Consider the following 23,464-nt stretch of genomic DNA (forward strand, 5'->3'; position numbering starts at 1 on the left):
GCAAAAGGCACACTGGAGAAGATGTTACATGATGGGAAGGTAGTCTTGATTTTTCAGGTGGAATTGATATTAGATCCGTGTTGGCTTGATTTAAACATTAAATAATGTCTGTGTTTGGAGGATTTTTTATTCAGAGACAAAATGAAAGTCTCATTCTGAGCTCTTAAGCACAGAAAACACGCAGTTACCTGCCCCACTAATCATTTTACTTGAGGAGATCATGAAGAGCTCGTGGAAAAAGTTCAGAGACTGCCATGATAGGCTACAGTCCCAGCAGGAGCAAAACAGATACGGTAACTTCAACATGCCATCTAATTGTAGGTGAAATGCTACGGATTGAGAAACGTGAATAACATGAATGCCTTCCATTTAAAACAGAAATGTGTGTTTATACTTCTTAGGGGAAATGTTGGGTATATTCAACCCTGATATATTTTCCTTATGTCAGTAGGGCCAGAATCCATAAAAGCTGTGAATATGAATGTATGAATAAGCTTTGTTACATTTCTGATACTGACTCCTTCCAGTCAGATTGAACAGATTGAAATGCTATGAAAATGGTTGCTATCAATATTTTGACACTTTCAGTTTCACCCAGGACCAGTAAGCATCACACGCTCACACTGACACATGCACATAGAAGAGAGAATGAATTTTGAATCATCTGGCTTTATCTCTATTTTAAACGTGGTTAAAAAAGGAGTTAAGCAACTGTACAATTTGAAAATGACAGTAATGATTTTTCTGCATGTTAAGAAAGCTATTTAAATTATTCTTTTCTATTCTGCCTATCTCAGTACTTTTGATGTCCATCGTCGCCTTATGTTCTCAGTTCTTTAGCAGTCATTTTAGTAATTTTATCCTTTTAAAAGCTTCTCAAGGCAGAAATACAACCCTACCATTTTAAAACTTGGTGTTGTGGTTTAACCTGGCAGGTGGCTGAATGCCACACAGTCTGCTCACTCGCTCCCTTCCCACTGGGATAGAAGAAGAGAATTAGGAAAAAAAAAACAACAAAGTAGGACTCGTAGGTTGAGATAAAAATATTTACTAAGACAGAAAAAAAGGGTAATAGTCATATATTCACATATACTAGTGTATATAACAAGTGATATGGAAGCAGTTGCTCACCACCCACTGACCAGTGTCCAGCTAGTCCCTGAACAGCAGAAGAGGGGGAGATGAACTCACACTCCTTTCAAAACTCTTTCTACATGACGTCTTATGCCTTGCTCGCTAGTTAGCTATTGTGTCATCTTGCTGCCTGTACCCTGCAGTTCAGATTCTAGCTGCAAAGTCAGATACTTCATTGAATCAATACCACTGAACTACTTCTGCTGCATCCTGTTGGTCAAACAATCTCTGCACAAGGTGAGCTGAGCAGTGCCCAGATGTATAAAGCTGCCACCCTTCCCAACCTGTCCAGCTTGCTCACCTTAACTCCTGTCAGTGCCACAAAGCAAGCTGGCACAGATGGGTCATTCAGTACAGATTTGGCACCACTCTTTCCTGTTGTGGTGATACTCAATATGTTCAAAATGCCTCATTTTGCCTTGCTTCTCTTTCTGTTACAGCATAAGAGCCAAGACCCTTTGACTCCACATGGGAAAATTCTGGCAACTACCAAGCTCTGGCAGTCCTTGCCAAGAGCAGCATCTAGATGCCTGGCTGCTCTTCTTTCACCCCCTGAGCTATTTGACTGTTGGCTGTGAAACCGTTGTTGTGGCTAGTGCAAGGTTGTGGTTCTGATAAGATTTCCATGTCTGTATTATTACCTCTGTTCTGTGTAATAGTCTTCTGTGCTAATCAAGCTGCCAGCCACAGCCACCAAGCACGTCTGCTAGCCACCCCAGGAGGCATCCTCTGAATTATTTACCTGCATTACAAGAAGGAAAAGATGACATTTATGCATTTAAAATTATTTCCATATATTTGCTATTTTATTGCAGTTCTGCATCAAATAGTCAAAGGGCATAGATTGATTTGTATTCCCTTCTGCATCTATAGCCTCTCTGCATCTGTTCATAATTCTATAGCTAAGGTATATACTTTCCAGCAGATGATTTCCAGGGAATTGTTTCTTCAGCTTCTTTTGCAATACCTGCCTTACATATAATGCCAGGGCATGAACCTTGTGCAGGCAGATAACAACCATACAGGCTACACCCACTCACCCATGCTCACGTGTTCATATAAACCTCAGAGACTATAACCTGTTGACATGGTTTAAATTAAACAAAAAAACTCTATGAGGCAGTACTAAATTTCACTAGTGCAACATAGAATAATTCTAAAATAAGCAGTAATTGGCATTCCAGAGAACACAGGTTTGTATACATCCATACAGACACATCAACATGCTTATGATTTTCAAAACAGAGTGGGTGCAAGTGGGCACATAAGTTCATGTTTAACCATCTAAACATGGTCTGATTTTCAAGACTGCCGAATATCAGCAGATCCCATTGGAGTCAAACATAAAAAGTGAAGTTCTGTATTCTATATTTCTATTTTTATAGTGCTTTTCTTAATGAGTTTATCCTAAATCTTTTGCTAGCAGAGTCCTAAAAAGAAAAAGAAAAAAGAGAAAATAAAACAAAAGAACAACCAAAAAAAACCCCAGAACAATTATCTTAGCTGTACTGCAGTATACTCACAATAAGTAAAAAATGTGGGAAAGACAAAGTACTACTTTTACAATATCCTGTGCCAAATCACAGGTTATACAATTCAGTTTTTTATTTGCACAGCCATCAGTGCTTTGTAGAGCAATCAGGGAAGATAATACAATCCATTTTAAATTCTCATTACTTTAAAAGTGTTGAATCTTCTTAAATTGTTTCAGGGTTAATTGAGAATTTGCAGTTTTACAATGGAGTGTGAATTGTTTAGGTTGCCCTGGTTTCATATGTTTGTGCGTATCTTTGTTGCAAAGTTATAAAAACAACAATAAAAAAAAAAAGTGAAATGAAAGGATCTGCATTGCTACCATTCTAGCAACTTGTTTTTACAGGAGATAAAGTTCAGCTATTGATTAGTGTTCAAATGGTTAGGTGGAGGGACACGCTGTCTTGATGGAATGTCTCACTTTGTGTTAGCAGTTGCCTTTGCTTCTTCTCCTTGTATTATCTAAGGGATTACCTAATTACCTAAGGGAAGGAAGCCAATGGTTTAGAAACTCTCAGTGACTTCTTTTGGACCATAAGCAAGCCACGTGTTTTGAGAGTCTTAGTGAAGAACAGCATTCATATAGCCAGTGTCTATTAGACCTCGTTCTGAGAGTATCCTACTGATCTTTGGAGTATAAGGTCAACCTATAGATCAGTTTATTTAAATGGTCCTGTGAGCCACATGGCAAGTCCATAAGGATTCCGGAGCTCTGTGTGTTCTAGAGAGAAATTCAAGTATTTCTCTGCTTTCATCTAACCCAGTTATAATGGATACCTGATTATGTGTCCTGGGAAAAGATGCTTCTGTCCTTTTCTCAGGCATAAGTAACTGCACCTGTGCTGCCCAGCTCATGAATGAGGAATCTAGTATGCCCACAACTTGAACCTTTTTAAGCAATCGATTTTATTCTTGCTGAAGATTATGGTGTCCGTGCCCCCAAATTACTGTCTTTGCTTAATGACGTCTTCCTATGAGATTATTTCAAATTTTGAGTTGCTGCTGGGATGAGGGATGGGAGGGGACCCATTCTTCATTTCACTGAGACAACTTCTGGACGGTGACAAAGCAGAAGTTTTATAGGCCTGAGACAAGAACTGGGGCTTCAGAAGCAGCTGGACAGGACACCTAACATTGCCCCTTCATTGTCAGGGATGATAATAGACATGCCTTAGTTTGTTAGAGGGATCTAGCAACTGACTGTGACTTACATTTCCTCTTCCCAGAGGAGAAAGAGACCAAAGTAAGCCTCTGAAGTAGGAATTCAATGAGACCACGTCTCTGGTTGGCCTGCAATTTTTCTTTCCTTTTCTAGCAAATACCATTTTCTTTCTTTTTACATGCTTTATTTTTTCCTAACCATCTGTTACATTTGTTTCCTTGCACTGAAGTAGTTGCACTGATAAACTACAAGTGTTTTTCACACCATTATCACACAGAACACCTTTCACATGAGCACCCTCACGAGGCACTGCCTTCACACAAGCTCTTTAAAGAACAACAGGTTTCATGTCAATTGTTTATCATTTAAAATGTCCACAGAAGCTTTTATGGCTGTTCAGGACCTATAGCATTCACTACAAAAAAGATAAACGTTATACTATTGATTATCTATCTGAGTTTTTGTCTAAAATATTTAAAATTTCATTGGAAAGGGAATTGCTGCCAGTTAATTTAGCTCTGTATTATTATGTTGCTTAATATATTTAAGCGAATATAAAATCAGGCCCTAATAATGAACATTCTTACGTTTATTACTTCAGTTAAAGCGGGTAGTTCTTAGTGCAGAAAGTCCACAAACTCTCTAAATATTTCCAGTATCGGGGTCTAAACATTTGTGCTGATTAATACAAAGAAAGCATAGTAGCAAATTATGTACTATGGAATTTTGGCAGACAGCATTTTCAAATTCAAATTTCGTCAACGTGGTGGAATTGTTCCAAGATTCCGAACATTTGTATGGGAACCGTTGAGTCCCAGCCTGAAGCACTGATTGAGCACCTGGAGAAAGAACCCGGTCAGCCCTGGGAGCACAGGTGAAGGTGATTCACCTCCGGCTGCACCTCTCTTAGACCTCATTTAAGGGCTGACTGCCCACGAGGAAGGATCTCTTTCTGGAGATCCCTCCTTGGTGAAGCTTTTCCCTGTGAACCTGGAATCTTCTGATATGGGTGAGCAAACTTAGATTCCTTTATAGCATCTTTCGTGCTGGTCCTTTTGTCATCACACCTTTGTTGTAACGCCTTTCCCGTCATACTGGTCTGTCCAATTGCTGCAGCATCTGTATCAAATTACTAGAAGCAAAAAGCAGTGGATCAAAAACTGCAGAACAAAAGCATACAAACTGAGTGTCTGTGTACATCCAGCTCCCAAGTCAGGCCTAATGAATCAAAACTCTCTTTTTGATATCATACCTCACAGTTTATTGCATCTCCAGACCCATCCTAGGTAATTAATTGCGAGGAAAAAAAAAATGGAAAATACTTGGAAAAGCAATAAAAGTAAATAAATCCTAGTTCAAGCAGAACTTTGAGTCTAGAAGAAGAATGTGAGAGGATTTATTTAGTCTGTAAATACCACTGCTGCTGCAGAGGCCTGCTGAAAGCGTTCAGATTCTTTAGCTGTGTAACACTCCAAAGACTGCAAGTAGGAAGCAGATACTATACAATGTTTCACATATTGATTTCTTTGTCAAGCTCTGGGGCTTCAAGTATTGGCTCAAATCTGTGTTTCTTTGTCAAATGAACCTAACAATAACGCTCCATCTCAAAAGGCACCGAGTTTAAGTTGTTGGGTTTTTTTAAGACTTAAGTGATCCATCCCATAGACGCCTATGATTGAAAAGGCATATTCTTCTGTAAAACGTAATTGTTTTATTTCTAAATATACAAATTGGTAATGGTTATTTTCTTTTTACTTAGGTATTCGGTTTACAAGGATCCAGCAAGCTGGCTAGAGATTAATCCCACCAATGGTACTGTTGCCACCACTGCTATCCTGGATCGGGAATCTCCTCATGTTCAGAACAACATATACACTGCTCTCTTTTTGGCAATAGACAGTGGTGAGTAACTATTACGGATTATATTCACAAAATATATAACTGTTTTTCCGTTTGAAAGCTCCTCTTGGGAAAGGTACACATGCATATGATTAAGCACTTTGTTAGCTGGCCATGTGAAGATATGAGATCACTGCAATAACAAAGAAAAAACATCAAATTCAGAACAACTCTGATTTAAGGTTACATCTCAAATATTTACTCCTATGCTGAGATCTCAATAAGAGATGCAAATAGTATGTGAATATTCTTGGAAAGTAATAAATCGTCTTTATCAGAGTTAATTTCTTCATAATGTTTGAGCAGTTAGTAAGCCTAAGCCACCTTAATTCCAATAACAACTTGTCCCTGATATGCTGAATTCTGCTCTATTCAATGCAGTGACAATGGCAATAAAAACATAAGTAAAAACCCTTGTTAAAGTGCAATATTTTTTAAATATTATGAGGATTAAAGTTCCTTCTGTCAAATATAATCAGAATTAAAATATCTAGTGAAAATTCAGTAAGCGACTTCTGTAGCAAAAAGAAAAGAGAAAATCCTGAACATTTCTGCAAATCTCCAGAGCTAACAGCACCAAATAAATAACAGATTTGTCCGTAATAGAACAGCTAATATGGTAACGTTTTCTCACAGCTGCAGCTGGTTTTGTCCCAGTGATGAATTGCAAAATGTTCTTTTTAGGAGAGTAATTCTATATTTTTGTAACCACATGACTCAGGGAACATTTGCAGGGCCTGACAGGGAGGGGAAAAAAAAAGGGAAAAAAAAAATAGTTATCTTCTTAAATAAATAAAAGATAAACATTCTGCTGACACGATGATTTCCTTATCATTCACACACTTTTTTTTTTTTCTAGGGAAATTTCCATAGCAAAATATAGCACTAAACTTATTTCTGTTTTTAACTTGCTATCAAATAAAGAAGTTTTAAATGCATCTTAAAACATGGTACACCAGGAAATATCACCTTAGGATGAAAGTAACATTCCAGGATAATATTGAGGGATTATCAAAAGAACAAAGTTTCACATGTTTTAAAGGTGAAGTCAAATGCCCTCAACAAGAAGAGGTGGAACACTCAACTATAAAATGTTGATTACTTCATACTGTGAGAGTCAGTCTGTATGAAGATGGATTTTCCTTACTTTTGGGTAGATGTTTATCTTACTCTCAGCACAGTGACACTCATTACTCAGCCATTCTGAAGCAGGAGCCTTACTGCTCAGTGAACCCTCTTCATTCCCAGAACTTTTTCCATGCTGGAAAAAACAAAAGGAGGAAGAGGTGTGTAAAAGGTGCTCTACACAGTAGAGCAAGAGAGGATGTGGTAACATGGGCTGGACACAAAGGAACTGCGTTCAGCTGACATACTGAGTCAGCATCTAATTCTAGCAGCTGTTGTTTTATTTCTAATTTGGTTGTCCTGTTAGCACGGGAGCTAATCTACTCCAACATTATTGACTTATTTAATGAAGTAATTAGAAACCACATGTGTGCATTTAGTACTGGCATGCTAAGGTACCAATAATGGTCATTCAAACATGATTTTACTGTGCTGTGTGTCTGTGAGCTGTGTGCTGATTTTTTTTTTTAATGGTATTTATAATGTGGTAAGATTCTAAAATGAAATAAAAATTTGGACATTAGTCCTTGCAAAAGGACCTTAGTCCAACATTCAAAGAACAAATTATTTTCTGCTAGTATTTATAGCGTATAGAATATATTAACTACAGAGGGGATTCTGTTATCCATCGTATTCCATCACCGCCTGTTTTTAAAATCACCACACACTGGTACTTTATTTCTGCTGTAGAGGCAGCTGAAGGCAAAACTCATGGTGGTACTTTTTTCTTCCCCTCCCACTGATATCAGTGGAGAAGCTGTTACTGGACACATCAGGCACTGACTGCTGATATTACCTTTCAGGGCAGGGGGCAAGTGGTGGGATGTTCTTCTGTTTAGTAAAATGTTTGAGATTGCAGCCAGAAGTAAAACCAGGAGCTTCGTGGTTGGTTGTTTATATAAATCCATCACATTTCTATTTTTTTTTCTGTAAATCACAAAAGCTTTCTATGTGTAAGACAGTAAACGTGAGAGAATTATTAGAAAATGTAGTCATTCAAGTGCAGAAAATACTACAGTTATTTATTATATTCTTTTTGAACTTGATACTGTTATGCAATGAACTGAAGAGAAATTTAGCTAAGTATGAACTGTATTAGATCTGCTCTACGTAGTTCCTATACATTCCCAAACATAATTTAAACAATGCATAAGAGCACATTTGATGGACACAGTATTAATTTCATAGATAATAAAGTTTGACCTTTTATTGAGGGAAATTTCACGGTAAAAAGAACTTTTTGGAATGAATATCCTAATTTGCTCTGTACTTTTGATTTCAGTAAAGGTCAAGGTAGTGTCATTAGAATTTGAAAACTCTTTATTAAAGACTTGTGTGGACACAGAGTCTCTGGTCTATTAAAGAAGAAATTAAATAATGGTAGGAAATATCATGAAGCAGAGTTAACACACTGAAGTGTCATGAACTGTGTTTAATCTGAGAATGAGCTCATACCAGGACAAAGTCAGCTTTATGCAAACTTGGTTTCATTCAATCTTATCGGGGTTATCAGGATTAAGTACCAATAATGGTGACCATTTTATTTCCTTTATTAATCATTCTAATCACTAAAAACAATGCAATATCGTAAGCGTAAGGTACAATTATTGGGAGTGTATGTATAAACCACACACACATAGGCAATAAATCACTTGAGTTTGAGATACCTGCTTGGATCAGACCTTCCAGGTGATTTGCTGTGTAACTATGTTGTACAAATCCCATTACACTCTGGAGCATTTGAGATGACTCTCATAAAGCATAATGCCCGTATGTTTTTCTCATAAAGGCTGTCATGCTAAAAACTCTCTTGGAATCGTCTTTTTTCAACTGTATTCTGAGAGTCTGAGTCACAATTTAGAGGGGAGGGGGGAAAAGGATAAGATTAAAATTTAAAATTGTCTGGAAAACACGTAACATTAAAAAAGCTATAAAGTAATGTTTATCCCTTTTATTTTTAAGAGAGAAAAAGAAATAGTAATATAGATCCAAACAGTTTTCTCTGAAGTCAATGAACAGTATTCCTGCAGAGGAATTGTATGCCCCAGTTAATGTTCCAATTATATAAATTCTCCAGGTCTTTAGAAGAAAAACTTTGGTTACTTTTGTTTGCATGATATATGGAAAACCAGCTGTGCTGGTCAGGTTGGATGGCTCCTGGTGAGAAATGTGGAAATGCCAATATGCAATCTTACTGGCTCATTTAAATACTGATAGCAACTCCAGTTTCCCATGACGTCGTGGCAGGGTACAGCCTGCACAAAGCCAGGCAGCAGTGCTTCCCCACTGAGACACAAACTCTGGTGTCCTGCTGGTGGGCCAGCTTCTCCCCTGCTGTTCTCATCACCAGGGATCTACTGAGACAAAAATTGGGAATAAAAGTTCTTATGCTACATTAAACATAGAAGAGTCATTAAATGTAAATGTCATTAAAAATTGTGTGATCTGTTCTGTATGTTAAAGATACTCAGTTCAGAGTTCACAATTGAAACTGATACAACTTTAATCTCAGCACGCACCATTTCTTACAGCAATAGTCCCCGAGGGAAAACCACCTTTTTCTTTTCCAAAAGTGTTTTGCTCTCCTTGTGACATCACCATCCACAAGTTGCACTGGCCAGTGCAAGGATGTTGTTTATGTATAAATTAGGTAGCTGAGTTGCACTGCTTCAATTTCCCTGTTGCTCATTGAAAGGAAAATGAGAAAGGAGGTGAGTCAGGATCTAATTTTCACTTTTTTTCCTCGTTTCCAAGGACCAGCTGAAATACTCTCAAGCATTCATTGTGCAGTTCTTGATACTCCTAATCATTAGAAGGAAAAATTGTCATTCTGTACCATGTATAATGAACAGAAACAGACAACAGCTAGAAAATAATTGAGTGACAAAGAGATGTGTCACCATTTGCAAATAGAATTTTTCCTTACATGTACCTAACCTGTCGTCTTGCTTCATGATGTACATAATTAAATTACCACAGATTGATTCCGCCTAAAACATGCTATTTTTGAAGAAATCAGGCAATTAGTTGCCATAGCAACCCAATTAAGCCAGTTTTATACTCCTTATCTTAATTGCTGTATTAATTGAGAAGAGAAAATAAACGGAATACTTATCCTTTTCTTGCCATTTTAAATTTCAGCAAAATATGCATTGCACGCAAAATATTGTTTTAATTTGTCATCACGGACTCATGATTAGGAAAAGAAATTAGAATGCTGAAAACAGTATTTAAGACGGATGGCGTATGTCAGTAGCAATTTGATATGCTGAAAGAGCTGTGCTCTTTTGAAATGTAATTACTCAAAAATAGGATCTGCATATTTTATCTGAGTGAATGAATGAAGCACTGCAACTTTTGGAAACTTTTTTTTTTCCCCAGAACGTATAAAATATCGATATGTCAATGCATATTTTTAAAACAGGAAATTTCAACTTCATGGGAAATTTGGGACCTCTTCTGTAGAAAATGTCAGTACGTGGCATTTATAAGGCCAGATTTCAAGTATGTCAGACTCTGAGCATTACACCCAAATCCTGATATTTTCCCACTCTATTGGTTCCATTTACTTTTCTTGAACCGTTAATGGAGTTCAGCTGGAGCACAAAACATAATGGAACAGGGCTGTCTGAATGGGATTTATGCCTGCAGTGTGAGTACCTGCTGCCAAATCTCCTCATATGCACACACTGTCTGATGAGAAGAACAGTGTATGGAGGTAGAAAAGAAACAGGAGAGAGCAGACTCGAAAATTTCAGTTTAGATTTTCATGGCAGTATCATTAGAGGGCACAAAGCGTTGTTTCTCACAATCTGTATTTGAAGTGTGATCACTTAAAGAGAGCCTAAAACACAGCCTGACTCCATCCTGCACAGCCTGGCTTTGGGAATTTCTGAAACGCTTCTTTCGTTCTTTGTTCTCCTCCTGTCTTGCTCTATTAAATAGAAGGAAACAGCTTCTCCTTTAGGCAAATGTGAAGCCGAAAGTAGAGAAATTAGTAAAAAATAAATCCACATCCAAGGGGAGATCTTAGGCAGTTTGACATTTTACAGTTAGTTACATAGGAGTAAAATGAAGGGAATTCTGTAGATGCCATTGCAAATGTTCAAATTAACCTTCATATGATTATGATCCAGATGTGGTTTACAAAAGTTTAAAGTGTTTTATTCGTGATGGGGCAGAGGAAATGTAATTGTGCCAGAAATTAGAGAACTCCGATTCTCAAAGGCTTTTTTTAGGCTCAAACATGAAGAAAAATTGTCCTTACTGTAACTGATCAAACAATTCATTCCACCTTCTCATTTTGTATCTCTGCAACTGTTAGCCCACAGAAAAGTCTCAGCAGGTAAAAGAAGTTGGGATGGAGCTTTGTGGGTTACATAAATGGTAGTGCAAGAGGATTAAAAACCACTTCTAAATGCTAGACCATAAACATTCTAGTAAAATTGAGAGCAAATGAGTTTCCATTCTGTCAGTCTGAGAAAGAAGTCTATATGGCAGTGATACCCTACATGTCTGGCAGAGGACAAACTGCTTGCTTGAGGAATTAAATGGCCTTGTAATTTTTGCATCATGACATAGAAGGACATAGATAACATGTATTAATTTGATGGTGCTGGGTGCTTAATTTAATAAGAAGAATTGAGTGCAGAACTCTTTCTACCATTCATAATGAGCATGTGAAAAGTGACAGTTCATACTATGTTCCTTCTAAAAGCTGTTCTAGCTTCTAGCAGTACTGTGGCTTACATCTGTGTAGTTGATGGATTCTTTAAATTGGTTGAATTTTCTTTGGAAACGTAATTATTTTTTTTTAAGTGTAATAATTAAATTCATTCTTTTTCCTAAATGTTTGTAATTGCAAATTGTACTGCAAAAGCATTTACACATAAATATTCCTTTGTGGTAATGACCAAGATACAAAACATCAGTGTTCTAAGTACAGCATACTTCACATGTTTAACTTGTCGTGCCATTGGGTGAACTTTAGCCTAAACTTAAGTGAATACATGCAGTCGCATACCTTAATGTTTTCAGGTTTGTGTCTGGGGTTTTTCTTGTTAGTTAATTACCAGTCCTTTGTTCCTTAGCTGTGCCACTAAACAAATCATACTATTTACAAGTCAATTGACTTTCATCTAATTTAGTCAAAGCTAATTTTCACATTACACGTGGAAAAGTTTTTTTGTGTGTGTTTGAGAATACTTCCTTCTTCCTTGTGTAACTTGTTCTAGTTTAGATCAATCAAGTTTGGTGTCAAAACAGAAAAAGAAGTTAAATGAGAAAGGTTTTCCTAAATTAAATGAATTCCAATTAGCTGAAAAATATTATTCTCCATTTTTTTTAGCTTATAAAACCCTTTAAATCTACAAATTAAAAAAAAAAAACAAAAAACAGAACTACATATATGTGTGTGTATGCCAAAGAGGGATTTTAAAAAAATAGAACAAAACACCACCACAGAACTCAGAAGGCTCAAGGCAGGATGGGAAATGCTGGTTTAGATATTTTGGAGGATTGTTGTCTAAAGATTATCCTAGCAGTGTTCAAGTAGTTGTTTTACCTGGATATGTGCTCAAGAATGTTTAAGGAATATCCATTTTTCACTTTCAAGAATAATCTAAACTCACTGCAATCTCAAATGTCAAAAAATGTTCATTCTCTAAATCCTAAATATGTTTTGAGTGTTTGTAAAATGCAGTTAGGGTAATATAATCTATATTTCTTGGTATTTGAAAATTGGAAAAGGAAAGCTGCAAGAAAAAGACTAAGTCTTCGTGAGTTTTTTTTCTTCTTTCTGATGCATGTAAACAGCACTTTCCATCTTGAAAATAATGAGCCAATTTAGAGCAATATTTCTCACTTGTTTCTGGGAGTACAGGCTGGCAACTTAGTGCAGATGCATGACCGCGTTTATCTACTGCATGTCCAGCACTAGCAGACTGATGTGGCCTGGATGCTGAGGCAGCAAGTGGTAAATTCCCCAAACTTCCCTTAGCATCAAGTGAAACAACTGTACGAAGTCAAAGCAGTCCAAGGGAAAGTCACCATTTTGAGTTGTCATCACATAAAGCCAGCTTTCACATCAGTGATTTGATGCTTTGTAGTTATTAGCATCTTCACTATTTGAATGTTCCATGGGTCTGTCTCCACAAAGTGGTGAGACAATTAAACATGACTGTGGACTTTATCGATGCAGTCTGCAATCTTTTATGATACTAACTGTAGGAAGACATGGTAGAAACACAAGCGTTTACACAGTGCCATAAAACAGGATGCTCTGCAGGCAACCTGCAGTCTCTTCCTGACTTTTCCTTCAGATAGCCCCAAAATGAAGTCCTCGACTTTCACTTTTGGTGGTTTTTGGTTTCAGGTATGTCTAGCACAGTAGGAAAGTCTCACCTTTGTGTGGTGTTAGCCAACTCTGTGTTTCTGCTCCCACTTCAATTATATGAAAGTAGTTGGTATTGAAAGGTACACTGATAAAGAACTTCTTAATTCAGTTTCCAATCAGTATGAATATCAGTTTTAATTTCACAAAACACAGCTTAGCAGTATTAGAAATCTGTACACAGCATCACATTTCTGTTTAGAAACTAAAAAGGGGAACATGAAATGGCTCTGTATGTCCATAAAAATGTTATGCTGAGATTAAATGAATCATCAGCCATTCAACCACAATTGCTTGTTAGACGTGCCATTTTATGCAAGTCTTGATACTTAAGAGAAATGTCATCTTAATCCATGGTCATCATTGTCCGTAATTGGTATCTTTTAACAATCTGACTGCCTGATTTGCAGTCTTATTTGAGTAGTTAGATGTCTAAATGCCATCACTGTTCCTGTGGGAACTTTCTGGAGCAAAACTGTTTCAGTTTTCAAATTTCTTGGCCAGGTTTTTCTTCAGAGTGCTTATAGTATAAGACATTACTAATAATTCTAATGTGATTCTGTGCAGCTCTTCATGATGATACAAGTATGTAGAATTACAGAAGTGTACCATTTCTTTTGACACTATTTTTTTTTTTAATGAAGTTAGCAATATGGCCATTTACGCTGACAGTACTGAAATCCAGTTTAACATCAACATCTTCTGGTAACAGTCTTTTGCCTTACAGATTCTAAGTCACAGACAATAGATGCCATCATATCCTACACTGGTCTCTAACTTGAAATAGAACTACTTTTGTGGTAGTCTATTTTTTCCTTGTTGCATCTTACAGCATCACTACCTATTGCCTAACGAGGACTGCTATCAGATTTTTGTGTGGTCTAATGCTAGGAGATGAAGAAATTAACAATCCTGGTGCAATTCAAATAAGTATAACATAGATTTCCAATTGCATCACAATCTAAGATGAATCTGTACGTTTTTAGTGTTGGCCATCACATTTTTAGTCCCACAGACCTTAACAAACTTGGGAGCTCTTACATTACCATCTCAAGATTACTCATTAAAGATCTCATGTTTTTGACGTAGATTATTAAAATCAGGATTCAATAGCGAGCGCTGATTTTCTTCCATTGTGAAATTAGCTATCCTTCAGTCCGTTTTAGCAGCTTTTACATGTGAGTAATGAGTAATGTGATGACATTTCATTCATACGTATGCCGTAGCATATCCACAGCTATTCTACTTGCAGAATGCATAGCAGGAGGTTGAAGTTTTCTCTGTTCCAAATGACTCTTAAGTACCTAAAAGTTCCAAGTATTCATTTTCATCAGGAATGACCAGTTCCGTAACAAAATGGGAACCAAGCTCTTCTGAAAAGATATTCCCAAGGGTTACTGGACTGAGCCCTTTGTGTCCTGGTTTACCCATTAATTCTCCTTTCAGCTGCAAAGTTTTAGTGAGAATTAGTTCTATTTCAGGATTGAAATATGCTGAAGAAATCTTTCATTTCAAAACTAGAGCTGTCTAGAGATCATGGGATTTTTGAGTGTTTCTCATTTCAAAAGAATAACACTGTCACATTTATAAAAGTCATATATTCCCAGTGGATATATTGTGACCGTATTTCCTTGATTCATTTTTTTTGTTGCATTTTTTATGACGTGTGTTAACAAGCGTCAGCTTACGACCTTGACATTTGCTTATTTTTCTTTTGGAAGTCTTCATAAATCACCAAAAGATTTTTGTTTAAATCATTAGAAATAAAACAGCCAGAGAATAAGTCATTGAAATGGACAGAAGCAATTTCCTTCCTCCCTATTTGTGCAGAATAGTTGACTGGCCCGTGAGCCATATGAAGATAGGGTAACATTAATGTGGCAGAGAAAATGCAGTCATATCTGCATTTGACAAAATAACAGTACATTCATAATGCTGTTGGCTTCTTAATTTCAAAAGGCGGATTTTAATATTACCGACTTCAGAGAAAGATAAGAAGGACAGTGCATACGACATTATCAGTCCAGTGTGGAAATAATGCATTCAAAATTAAAGACAGCAGTTTAATTAAGCGCATGAAAGGCTGGCTTTTATGATCATATTTCAAATACTCGAATGTCTTTTCATCCATTCTGCTGTATGACTTTACTTAATAATATATCAAGAACAAAAAATGTATTGGAGCCTTTCTGCAAATTCAATTAGTCCAATAAAAAGTGGAAAATAATTTCTTTTTCATTAAAAAGAACTCAACCCTAACCCTTCCGATGACAAAGTGAGAGATGAGTGAGGGGGAAAGCTAAAGAACTATGAAAATTCTGCCTTTGTTATGCATTTATGTGTGCATGAAACAGATGAAGTGTCACCATTAGTATCATTTGTTATTGAAAGGACTAATTGCATACTGCTACAGTTAGCAGTTTATCAGATCCAGACCACAAGGTATTTACTTCTCTCTTAGGATGCAATCTCGGTGCAGGAGTAATTCTGTAGTTCATTGGGCTGCACATGGAAGTGCTAAACGTCAAACTACCATGATACACTGCACTGGTGCTTTACAGGTTAACCTGTTCAATTCTTTCTACCTGCTGAGGGTTTACAGCTGTGGGAAGTGCAGAGATCATAGGTGGTGTGTTCTAAGCTAGTAAAATGAGCATCACAGAATGACCCTTCAGTAAGTGCAGCCTTTCAAATGGGAAATTATTAGATATGGTAAACACTACAGGAAGAAATGTGCATTTCTTCCTGTAGAAAAAATGAGATCTCTCAAAATGATCTGTAAGGGGATCTGTAATAAGATACTGAGCTTTAGAGTGGAAGCAGTCGGTTACTGGCTCAGCTATGGCACACACCTGTAGTGACTGAAAGCTATTAGTACTTGTCAGATCCTCTCTGACCTCTCTGAAATAAGGTGCTAGCATCAGTTTGGCTGCCAGTGGGCAGCTGTCCCTTTTGCAAACACTGCCAGTGCCACAGCAGTGCCACTGCCAGTCACAGCCTCAGCACAAATGCTTGTAGTGTATCGTGGTGGGTAAAGAGCAGCCTCACCTCTGAAGCTGGTTCCTACAGGTCACGGCTGAGACAGGCTGGCAGATAATTTGAGAAAGCTTGAAACTCCACCGCTAACACAGGATGGCTCAGGGTAAACAAAAAAATAACTTTTTCTGGAGTTGCGTGCTGATAGGTTCCACTTTGCTAACGTAACTACATGGGGGCCTAGGTAAGGGTTGCTGAGGAACAATCTGCTCCTGTTCTACTTATGAGTCCCACTATACAAATTGACTCCCCTCTTCTGTCATTTTTCCTCCTATCTGTCTCGTCTTTAGTTCTTTTAATACCGCACTAAGCAGGAGATATTTCCCACTATGATTCTCTCAGTATGCATTTATGAACAGATTGTTCCAGATATCTACTCGTGTCCTAATCTCATTCTGACTTCAAAATACTCTTCTTAGAATAATTGTCCATACTGTGGAGAAACAAACAGACTGCATTTGGAAAATATAGCAACAATTTATAACATTAACTCTTCAATTTTAAAAGCAATAATTCTCATGTGACAGAAGAAAGATGTATAAAAATTATTTTCCTCAGCATCTGTGCAGGTACAAATATGATAAATGTTTATGGAAGGATGATTTAATAAACTCTTGTTTGTTCTTCACGTAGGTAACCCTCCTGCTACAGGTACAGGAACTTTACACATCACCTTGGAGGACGTCAATGACAATGTCCCATCCCTTTACCCAACACTGGCAAAAGTCTGCGATGACGCTAAAGATCTCAGAGTAGTGGTACTAGGAGCATCAGACAAAGACCTCCATCCCAACACAGACCCGTTTAAATTTGAACTGAGTAAGCAATCTGGCCCAGAAAAATTGTGGAGAATCACGAAGCTTAACAGTAAGTCCTTTACTTTCATTTTTCATGCATTTATTCCTTCTGCCTCTGCACACTCACTTGCCTTCACTGCTTTTTTCAGTCAAACTGGGGAAGCAATTAAACAGCTTCACCTGTGTTTCCTTCCAAGAAGGGATTTTTCCTTTGGCAAATAGATAAATTCTTCCCTCTTATGTTGCTTTGGGCATGACATGCCTTAGCATTTCATTAGTGTATTTGTTTCTACAGTAATTTCTGCCAATAATCTGCAGACCAAATAACATATTTAAACAAAAGGGACTCTTGAAAGTCCTTCTTTTGATGGGGCTTGGAATATATTTGCAGTGAGTTCTAAACCACTGAAAGAATTTCTGTACTGCCTGTTCTCTTACTTCCCATGCAATTCAATTCTCTAACCTTTGAGTACTCATTTTCCTCTTAATTTCCATGAGTAACTGTGGCATGTCTGATATTGTTTACAAATGCTGCTTCTTATCCAAATGACCACTATTTGGCTATTTCTCACCTCCTTATCCTTTGCAGATACTCATGCCCAGGTTGTCCTGCTTCAAAACCTGAAAAAGGCCAATTACAACATCCCAATCTCAGTGACAGATTCTGGAAAACCACCTCTGACTAACAACACAGAACTGAAATTACAAGTGTGTTCCTGCAAGAAATCCAGAATGGACTGCAGTGCGAGTGATGCGCTTCATATCAGCATGACTCTTATCCTTCTTTCACTCTTCAGTTTATTTTGTAAGTCTTTTCCTTAAGTGTAAGCAATGAATGTTATTTATCTGCTTGTTTTTGCACTATAAGAAACCTTACCAAGAGAGAAGTTAACTTTATTTTTTCCCTGAGGAAGATGCTGTACAGAAGTAGGAGGGGAGGGATTTTTCACAGTCGAAAAATAGCAATAAATGCCGGGTTGTCAAATTAAGAAATAGAAGCAATAATTCTAGGAAGAATCAAAGAGAATTAAAGCTAGCATATGATAAACTAAGAAGTACCAGCTGTAGTAACAGATTTCTGAGATGCTTTCTTTCATCTCTCCCCACTTGAATTCAATTCAAAAGCAGAAAGTGGAGATTAAAAGGTGTTCTTGTAACAATAACTGTTCTGGGTCACCATGAAAATGAGTACCGTCTGCTTCAATCTATTTGTCCGTAAAGTGCGCAAGCAATTCGAACATAAGGAACTTATTCAAGATTCTGGGCTTAGAGACACTTAAACTGATAACCAGAATAGCAAGTCTGTGTTGAGGAAGAGAGAGAACTGGTGCATAAAGGAAGCTTCTGCTGCTTTAGAGAAAGCTTTCTAAAAGTCTTATGAAATTCCTAATCTGAATTAGGAGTTAAAAAAAGAAATCCCCAAATGACTGAAGAGTAGGAATTGAAACTACAGAATTCTAACATCCAACCTAGATGTGTCCCTGGCTTGCTTTGTAACAGTTTTCAGCAAGTTTTTAATGCGTTTATTTCAGGATCCTTAACTGCTGAAAAGGAATTGCTCTATCCTATAGCTATGGTAGAAAATCTATTATTCAAGGACTATTACCATCACATAATGTTAGTAAAATGCATTGTATGGTGAATTAACTCCCAAGCCATGGTGAAAGGCCTTATATTCTGGATGAAGTACAGTCTACCATTAGGCAGAGATAGAGGCCAAGACAGTTTACAGATCTGAGGCTTTGTGCATGCTTGATTACATATCTTCTCAGGTGTTTTTTTCCTATAGTATATTACTTTTATCTCAGAAGGTTAGCATGAAGGTTATTGTGAGAGGAACTTGCTAATGTTTGAGATGCTCTCTGAAGATGAAAAGGACTATATAAATGCTAAGTGAAAATTCCCATTCTTTGTTCTAATCAGCGGCATCTGGCTTTGGTTCAGTTATTCTGGGTTTAGTCAACTGAAACAAACGCAGACTTCAGCTGTTAGAAGTAATATGTTAGAAATATGTGACAGTACATGACAGCGTTGCATCAGTGATATAAAGATGCAGCCCACTGCTTCAAATACATTCTCATTACCTCTTCATAAACGTTGCTGTTGCTGTACTAAACATGACTTTCATCACTGGGCTAACATTTCTGGACATGATTTGTACTTGAACTTTATTTACTTTATTGCATCTGCTCAGACTATAAGGTAGAGAAAGGCATTTTGCTTTTGAAAGCATTCATGTTGCTGTTTTCTAGCCCCCGGTTATATTAAGCGATTAAAAAGCAGTTCCAGGTTTTGTAAAAATGCTTCTTGAGCTGCTCTTTTTGACTACAGATCTTCTCCAGCTGAACTGTGGGCAGAATGTTGGCCCCTATGAGCTGAATGGTGCACGGTGCTCAGACTGATAAAGGGATTCTCCCTCCTACTGTAGAAGAATAAGTAGCGCTGAATTGTCTTGACATGTCTGCATAGTTTCCTAGTACAATGAGCCTTTTCACAACCTTAGAGTTGTAATTTTAATCCAAGAGTGGAGTAAGATTCTGTGCATAATCTGCCAGCAGTTTGTTCAGTGCTGTGCACTGTCTTGTTTCCTGAGCAAAACCAAAACAGGGACGGGACATGGCAGGTGAGTTGAAGGGACAAGGAGGGAAGATGTTTGGTATGTTGTTTTTGATGATGCATATGAGAGCATTAATTCCCTAGCTAGGTTTCAGCATAGAGAGACCTAACCCTTTGTTTGCTAAAATTTGCACTACATAGTTGTGTGTTTTGGGTTCATCCATTTATACAGAGAGGTTAGTACTCCATGTCTAGTACAGTCATCTTTTCATGCTTGTGCAAAGCCAGCAAGCATAGCAATTATTTTTCTCAGGTATAGATGACTAGATGGAGACATGAAAGAATGGTGCCAGGAGCCAGTTTAAATAATGTGGTTCTGTATTTGAACTTGTATAAAATGTGCTGATATCAGTGCATTTCAAATTCATTTTCAGACACAGTTCTTTTATAACTGTGATTAGTTCCATCACAATGTTTTGTCTAGTCCAAATATTTATCAGAGTAATCAAAGATTACGATGCCATAAAAACAAAAAGAACTTTAGTGCTTATTGAACAGATGAAATATCCCATTTCTAGCGGTAAGTTATGGGTTTAATTTTTGCAAAAGCCCTTATGAGGCTCAGTTTGCTCCCAGTGTTTATCTTTTATGAGGCTCTTGTTCCTAGGAGGTAAATCCTTCAGTCAAACGAACTTTGTTATTCATGCCAAAGTATGTCTTTTTGTATTTGACATCTGGTGTGGGGATAGATAGCCCCATGAAAGAGCTTTTCATGGTGGAAGTGCCCTGCATGAATCTCCTCCCTATACAAAACATATTGGTATTATCATTTAAATGGTACAGTTATTATCTGCACGTGGAATATGTGTTTCTTTTGTAAGTTATGGAAGAAGACCTGCGTGGCAGATTTCTGAAGTAACTGAGCATAGAAGAGTCTGATTAAAACTGTAATGCATGCAAAAAATACCACCTATTCTGTAGCCGCCCACGGTGTTCAGTATGCTGAGGGATAATGAGATACAGACTACAGAGGTGCCCAGAAGCCCTTGGAAAGGTAGATGTACTTCAAACCAGAAAAGCTTAGGAGCTCTTCTCAGCCCAGATAGGAAATCCAGGATACTGAAGTATAGGGGCAGTATACGTTGTTCTTCCAGAACAAAGCAATAAGATGTTTGGTGGTATTAAAAGATGGCAGCTACAGAGTTCACTGGGGAAAAAAAAGGCATCTCTGTATACTGTGTACTTACATTAACATATATTTCTGAGAGTCGCTGAACTGAAGCTGGCAAGACATATTGGCAGATACAGGGCTGTCCAAAGTAATAATAGTTCATGCTAATAAATATTGGAAAGAATATTAAATCTCCTGTCATTACTCAGGCACCATGTTTCAAACAAGACTTAGTGTAACAGTACCTTGTCTTTTGTAACAGTACCTTGTCTTTTGTCAGCTTTTCCTAGCTGCAGCTGCACATAAGATAGAACCAATTTGTTTCAGATACAATTTAGAATTTTAGTAATTCAGAGTAAGAAAAAGAAAAGATAGGGTTCACTGTGTTTCCTAGTGAAAGAAAAGGACTACATAAATCAGTTACTTGAGGAGGATGAGTTGGAGAAAAAGAAGGTATGGTATGGAGCAGGTCTGCTGCTGGGTCTGAGAGATTGTCCATATTGTTTTTTACTGCTGTATGTCTCAGTTGTTGGTGTGGTCGTTTGGTTGTTTGTTTTTAATGTGTAGTGGTGTTTCTGCTTTTGGTAATCTGACCAGTGAACTACAAAGGTACAAGTTAACTTGAACATAATAACCAAAATATTCCATTACTATGGGCAGAAGAGAAAATAAGGTGAGAGGCTGGGGGAGAAGTACTGCTATGAATAAATTAGATGAGCTGCAAGTCTCTGCACTGGAATTAATTTGCTAAACTGAGGATGAAAGGCCTCAGGTGTGCTGAAAAACAGGAGACTTGCACAGATGTCAGCGCTGTGATTGCAGACATGCCTTAAAGATGCTCCTGAATTTAACTAACTTAGTATTAATTGCATTAACTTGTCTTCTTTTAATGCCTATCCTCCCTTACCATAGTATTTTTCATAGTATTTTTCTGATTTGAAGAATGCAACGATAGTGTCAACAGACAAAATGTTTGGTTTTTCTTCCTTGAAAGTCAGGTTTGGTATTAAGTCATTACAAACATTTAAATGGTATTAGCAGAGTTGAATTTGTCTGAACATATAGCTAGAACTGCAGTGTTCTCTTTCAGTTAGTTCATTTTTCAAAGCAATAGAAGCACCATCTGTATCTCTTGTACAGCCTATGTTACTTTATGCAGGAACATCAAGTGATTCAAGACTGAAGCAATGCATTCTTGAATGGCATGAGACTAAAACAAATCACAGAAAGTTTTAAGTGGAAAAGACTTTTAAGATCTTTCAATTTACAAGCCTATTGTGGTTACCTGCAGATTCACTTTTCAGCCTATACTGTGTGTTACTTGGCTGAGTCTTAGACAATCATGTAGTACAGTTAATTCTTTTAGCGTAGAACCTTCCTCCCACTCCCCCCCCCCCCCAAAAAAAAATTCCCATTCCACATAGTGCATATATCACATGGGTACATAAAGTAGTAGCTAATTAATCCTACCCAAATAATTAAAAAAAATACTGACAACTGAGTGAGTTCCAGGGCTATGGAGCAAGAGAAGGATGGCTTGAGGGTTAAGGGGAGCGTAGTCTGTCTTGATAGGAGTCTCACATGTAACTCAGACATCTGTGCCCAGTCTTCTAATTTCCCTGCAGGTGTACTCTGTATTGTTGTGCATTGGGCTTTGGGAGCCCACCTAAAATTAATGGGGCTTGAAATGGCACAGAAGTCCGTATGTACATATTTAATTGGAGAGAGGATGTTTATATACCTACTCATGTAGATATGACAAATAGGAATACCTTCAAATTATACGTAAACATATTTAAAATGTACTTAATGAGATTAAATTTTACTGAGTCAATTAGGTGAGAAATGGTGTTTTATGCATATTTTAAACCATCCAAACGTTCTAGAAGTATAGCTTTGGAAAAAAACTACTACGCTTTAGAAGCTGTGTATTTGGAATGTAGAACAGAAAAATATTACCAGCAAATACAGCTACTTCACTAAAAGCTGTAATACTGTTCGTGATGGTCATTCTGTAGACATGAAATGAACATTTAAAGAGGTTAGTCTGATAGACCATTCAGTGGCGTGAATTCAAATGAATGTTTTATGTTTTCATTTTCTCAGTAGTAACCATTGATATATAATAGTTTGTTTCTTTTCAGAAGAGCTTTTAAACATCAGCTAAATACTGTTCTGGAGTGGACTGTGACTAAAAACTAGAACTGAACAGATGCCCACTTCAAATATTTTTCTCTATCTACAATAGCATCTACACTTTTTGTTGTTGTTGTTGTTTTATTATTTCTTTTAACTACCCTCCGTTTCCTTTGATAGTTCCCTACCTCATCACATCCCAACACCTCACATGCTCTGCATGCTGACAGCTTGCTATTCACCTGTATGCGACACTGAAGAAACAATGTTGCCTAAGGGTTAGATGGTGTTGCTCTTTCTCCTCCTCCTGCTCTGAAGTATTTCAGACCTTCATCTTAAAACCCTGTCTTATCCATACACACAATATCTATATGTCATTGGTTAGTGTTCACACTTGCCACGCTTGCAAATTCCTCTTCAAAATTTTTGATACAAGGCCTGGTAAACTTCAGTGTAGCCAAACTTGACAGTTTTCTTTTCATTCCTTCTCTTCCACAACTTCAAAGCATACTATTTTCCACTCA

General features: G+C 37.3%; 1 protein-coding gene and 1 long non-coding RNA gene across 5 annotated transcripts in view; one reads left to right on the forward strand and one right to left on the reverse strand.

Moving 5' to 3' along the window:
- Nucleotides 1-23,464, forward strand: part of CDH13 (cadherin 13) — a 431,693-nt gene that overhangs the window by 394,989 nt on the left and 13,240 nt on the right. For 3 of the 4 annotated variants that reach the window (XM_010718092.4, XM_010718093.4, XM_085235262.1), the window contains exons 11-13: nucleotides 5,589-5,731; nucleotides 16,914-17,147; nucleotides 17,667-17,882. In XM_010718092.4, the coding sequence (XP_010716394.1) occupies nucleotides 5,589-5,731; nucleotides 16,914-17,147; nucleotides 17,667-17,882 (593 nt within the window). Of the gene's footprint in view, nucleotides 1-5,588; nucleotides 5,732-16,913; nucleotides 17,148-17,666; nucleotides 20,598-23,464 lie in introns of those variants that run through there. The other variant, XM_085235261.1, reaches the window with a different exon arrangement.
- Nucleotides 823-23,464, reverse strand: part of LOC104913049 (uncharacterized) — a 29,165-nt gene continuing 6,523 nt past the window's right edge. The window contains exon 6 of the long non-coding RNA XR_795088.3: nucleotides 823-1,876. This is a non-coding gene — a long non-coding RNA (uncharacterized LOC104913049). The remainder of the gene's footprint in view (nucleotides 1,877-23,464) is intronic.

This window comes from Meleagris gallopavo, chromosome 13 (assembly GCF_905368555.1).
Source record: "Meleagris gallopavo chromosome 13, MGAL_WU_HG_1.1, whole genome shotgun sequence".
In the NCBI taxonomy this organism is placed as follows: domain Eukaryota; kingdom Metazoa; phylum Chordata; class Aves; order Galliformes; family Phasianidae; genus Meleagris; species Meleagris gallopavo.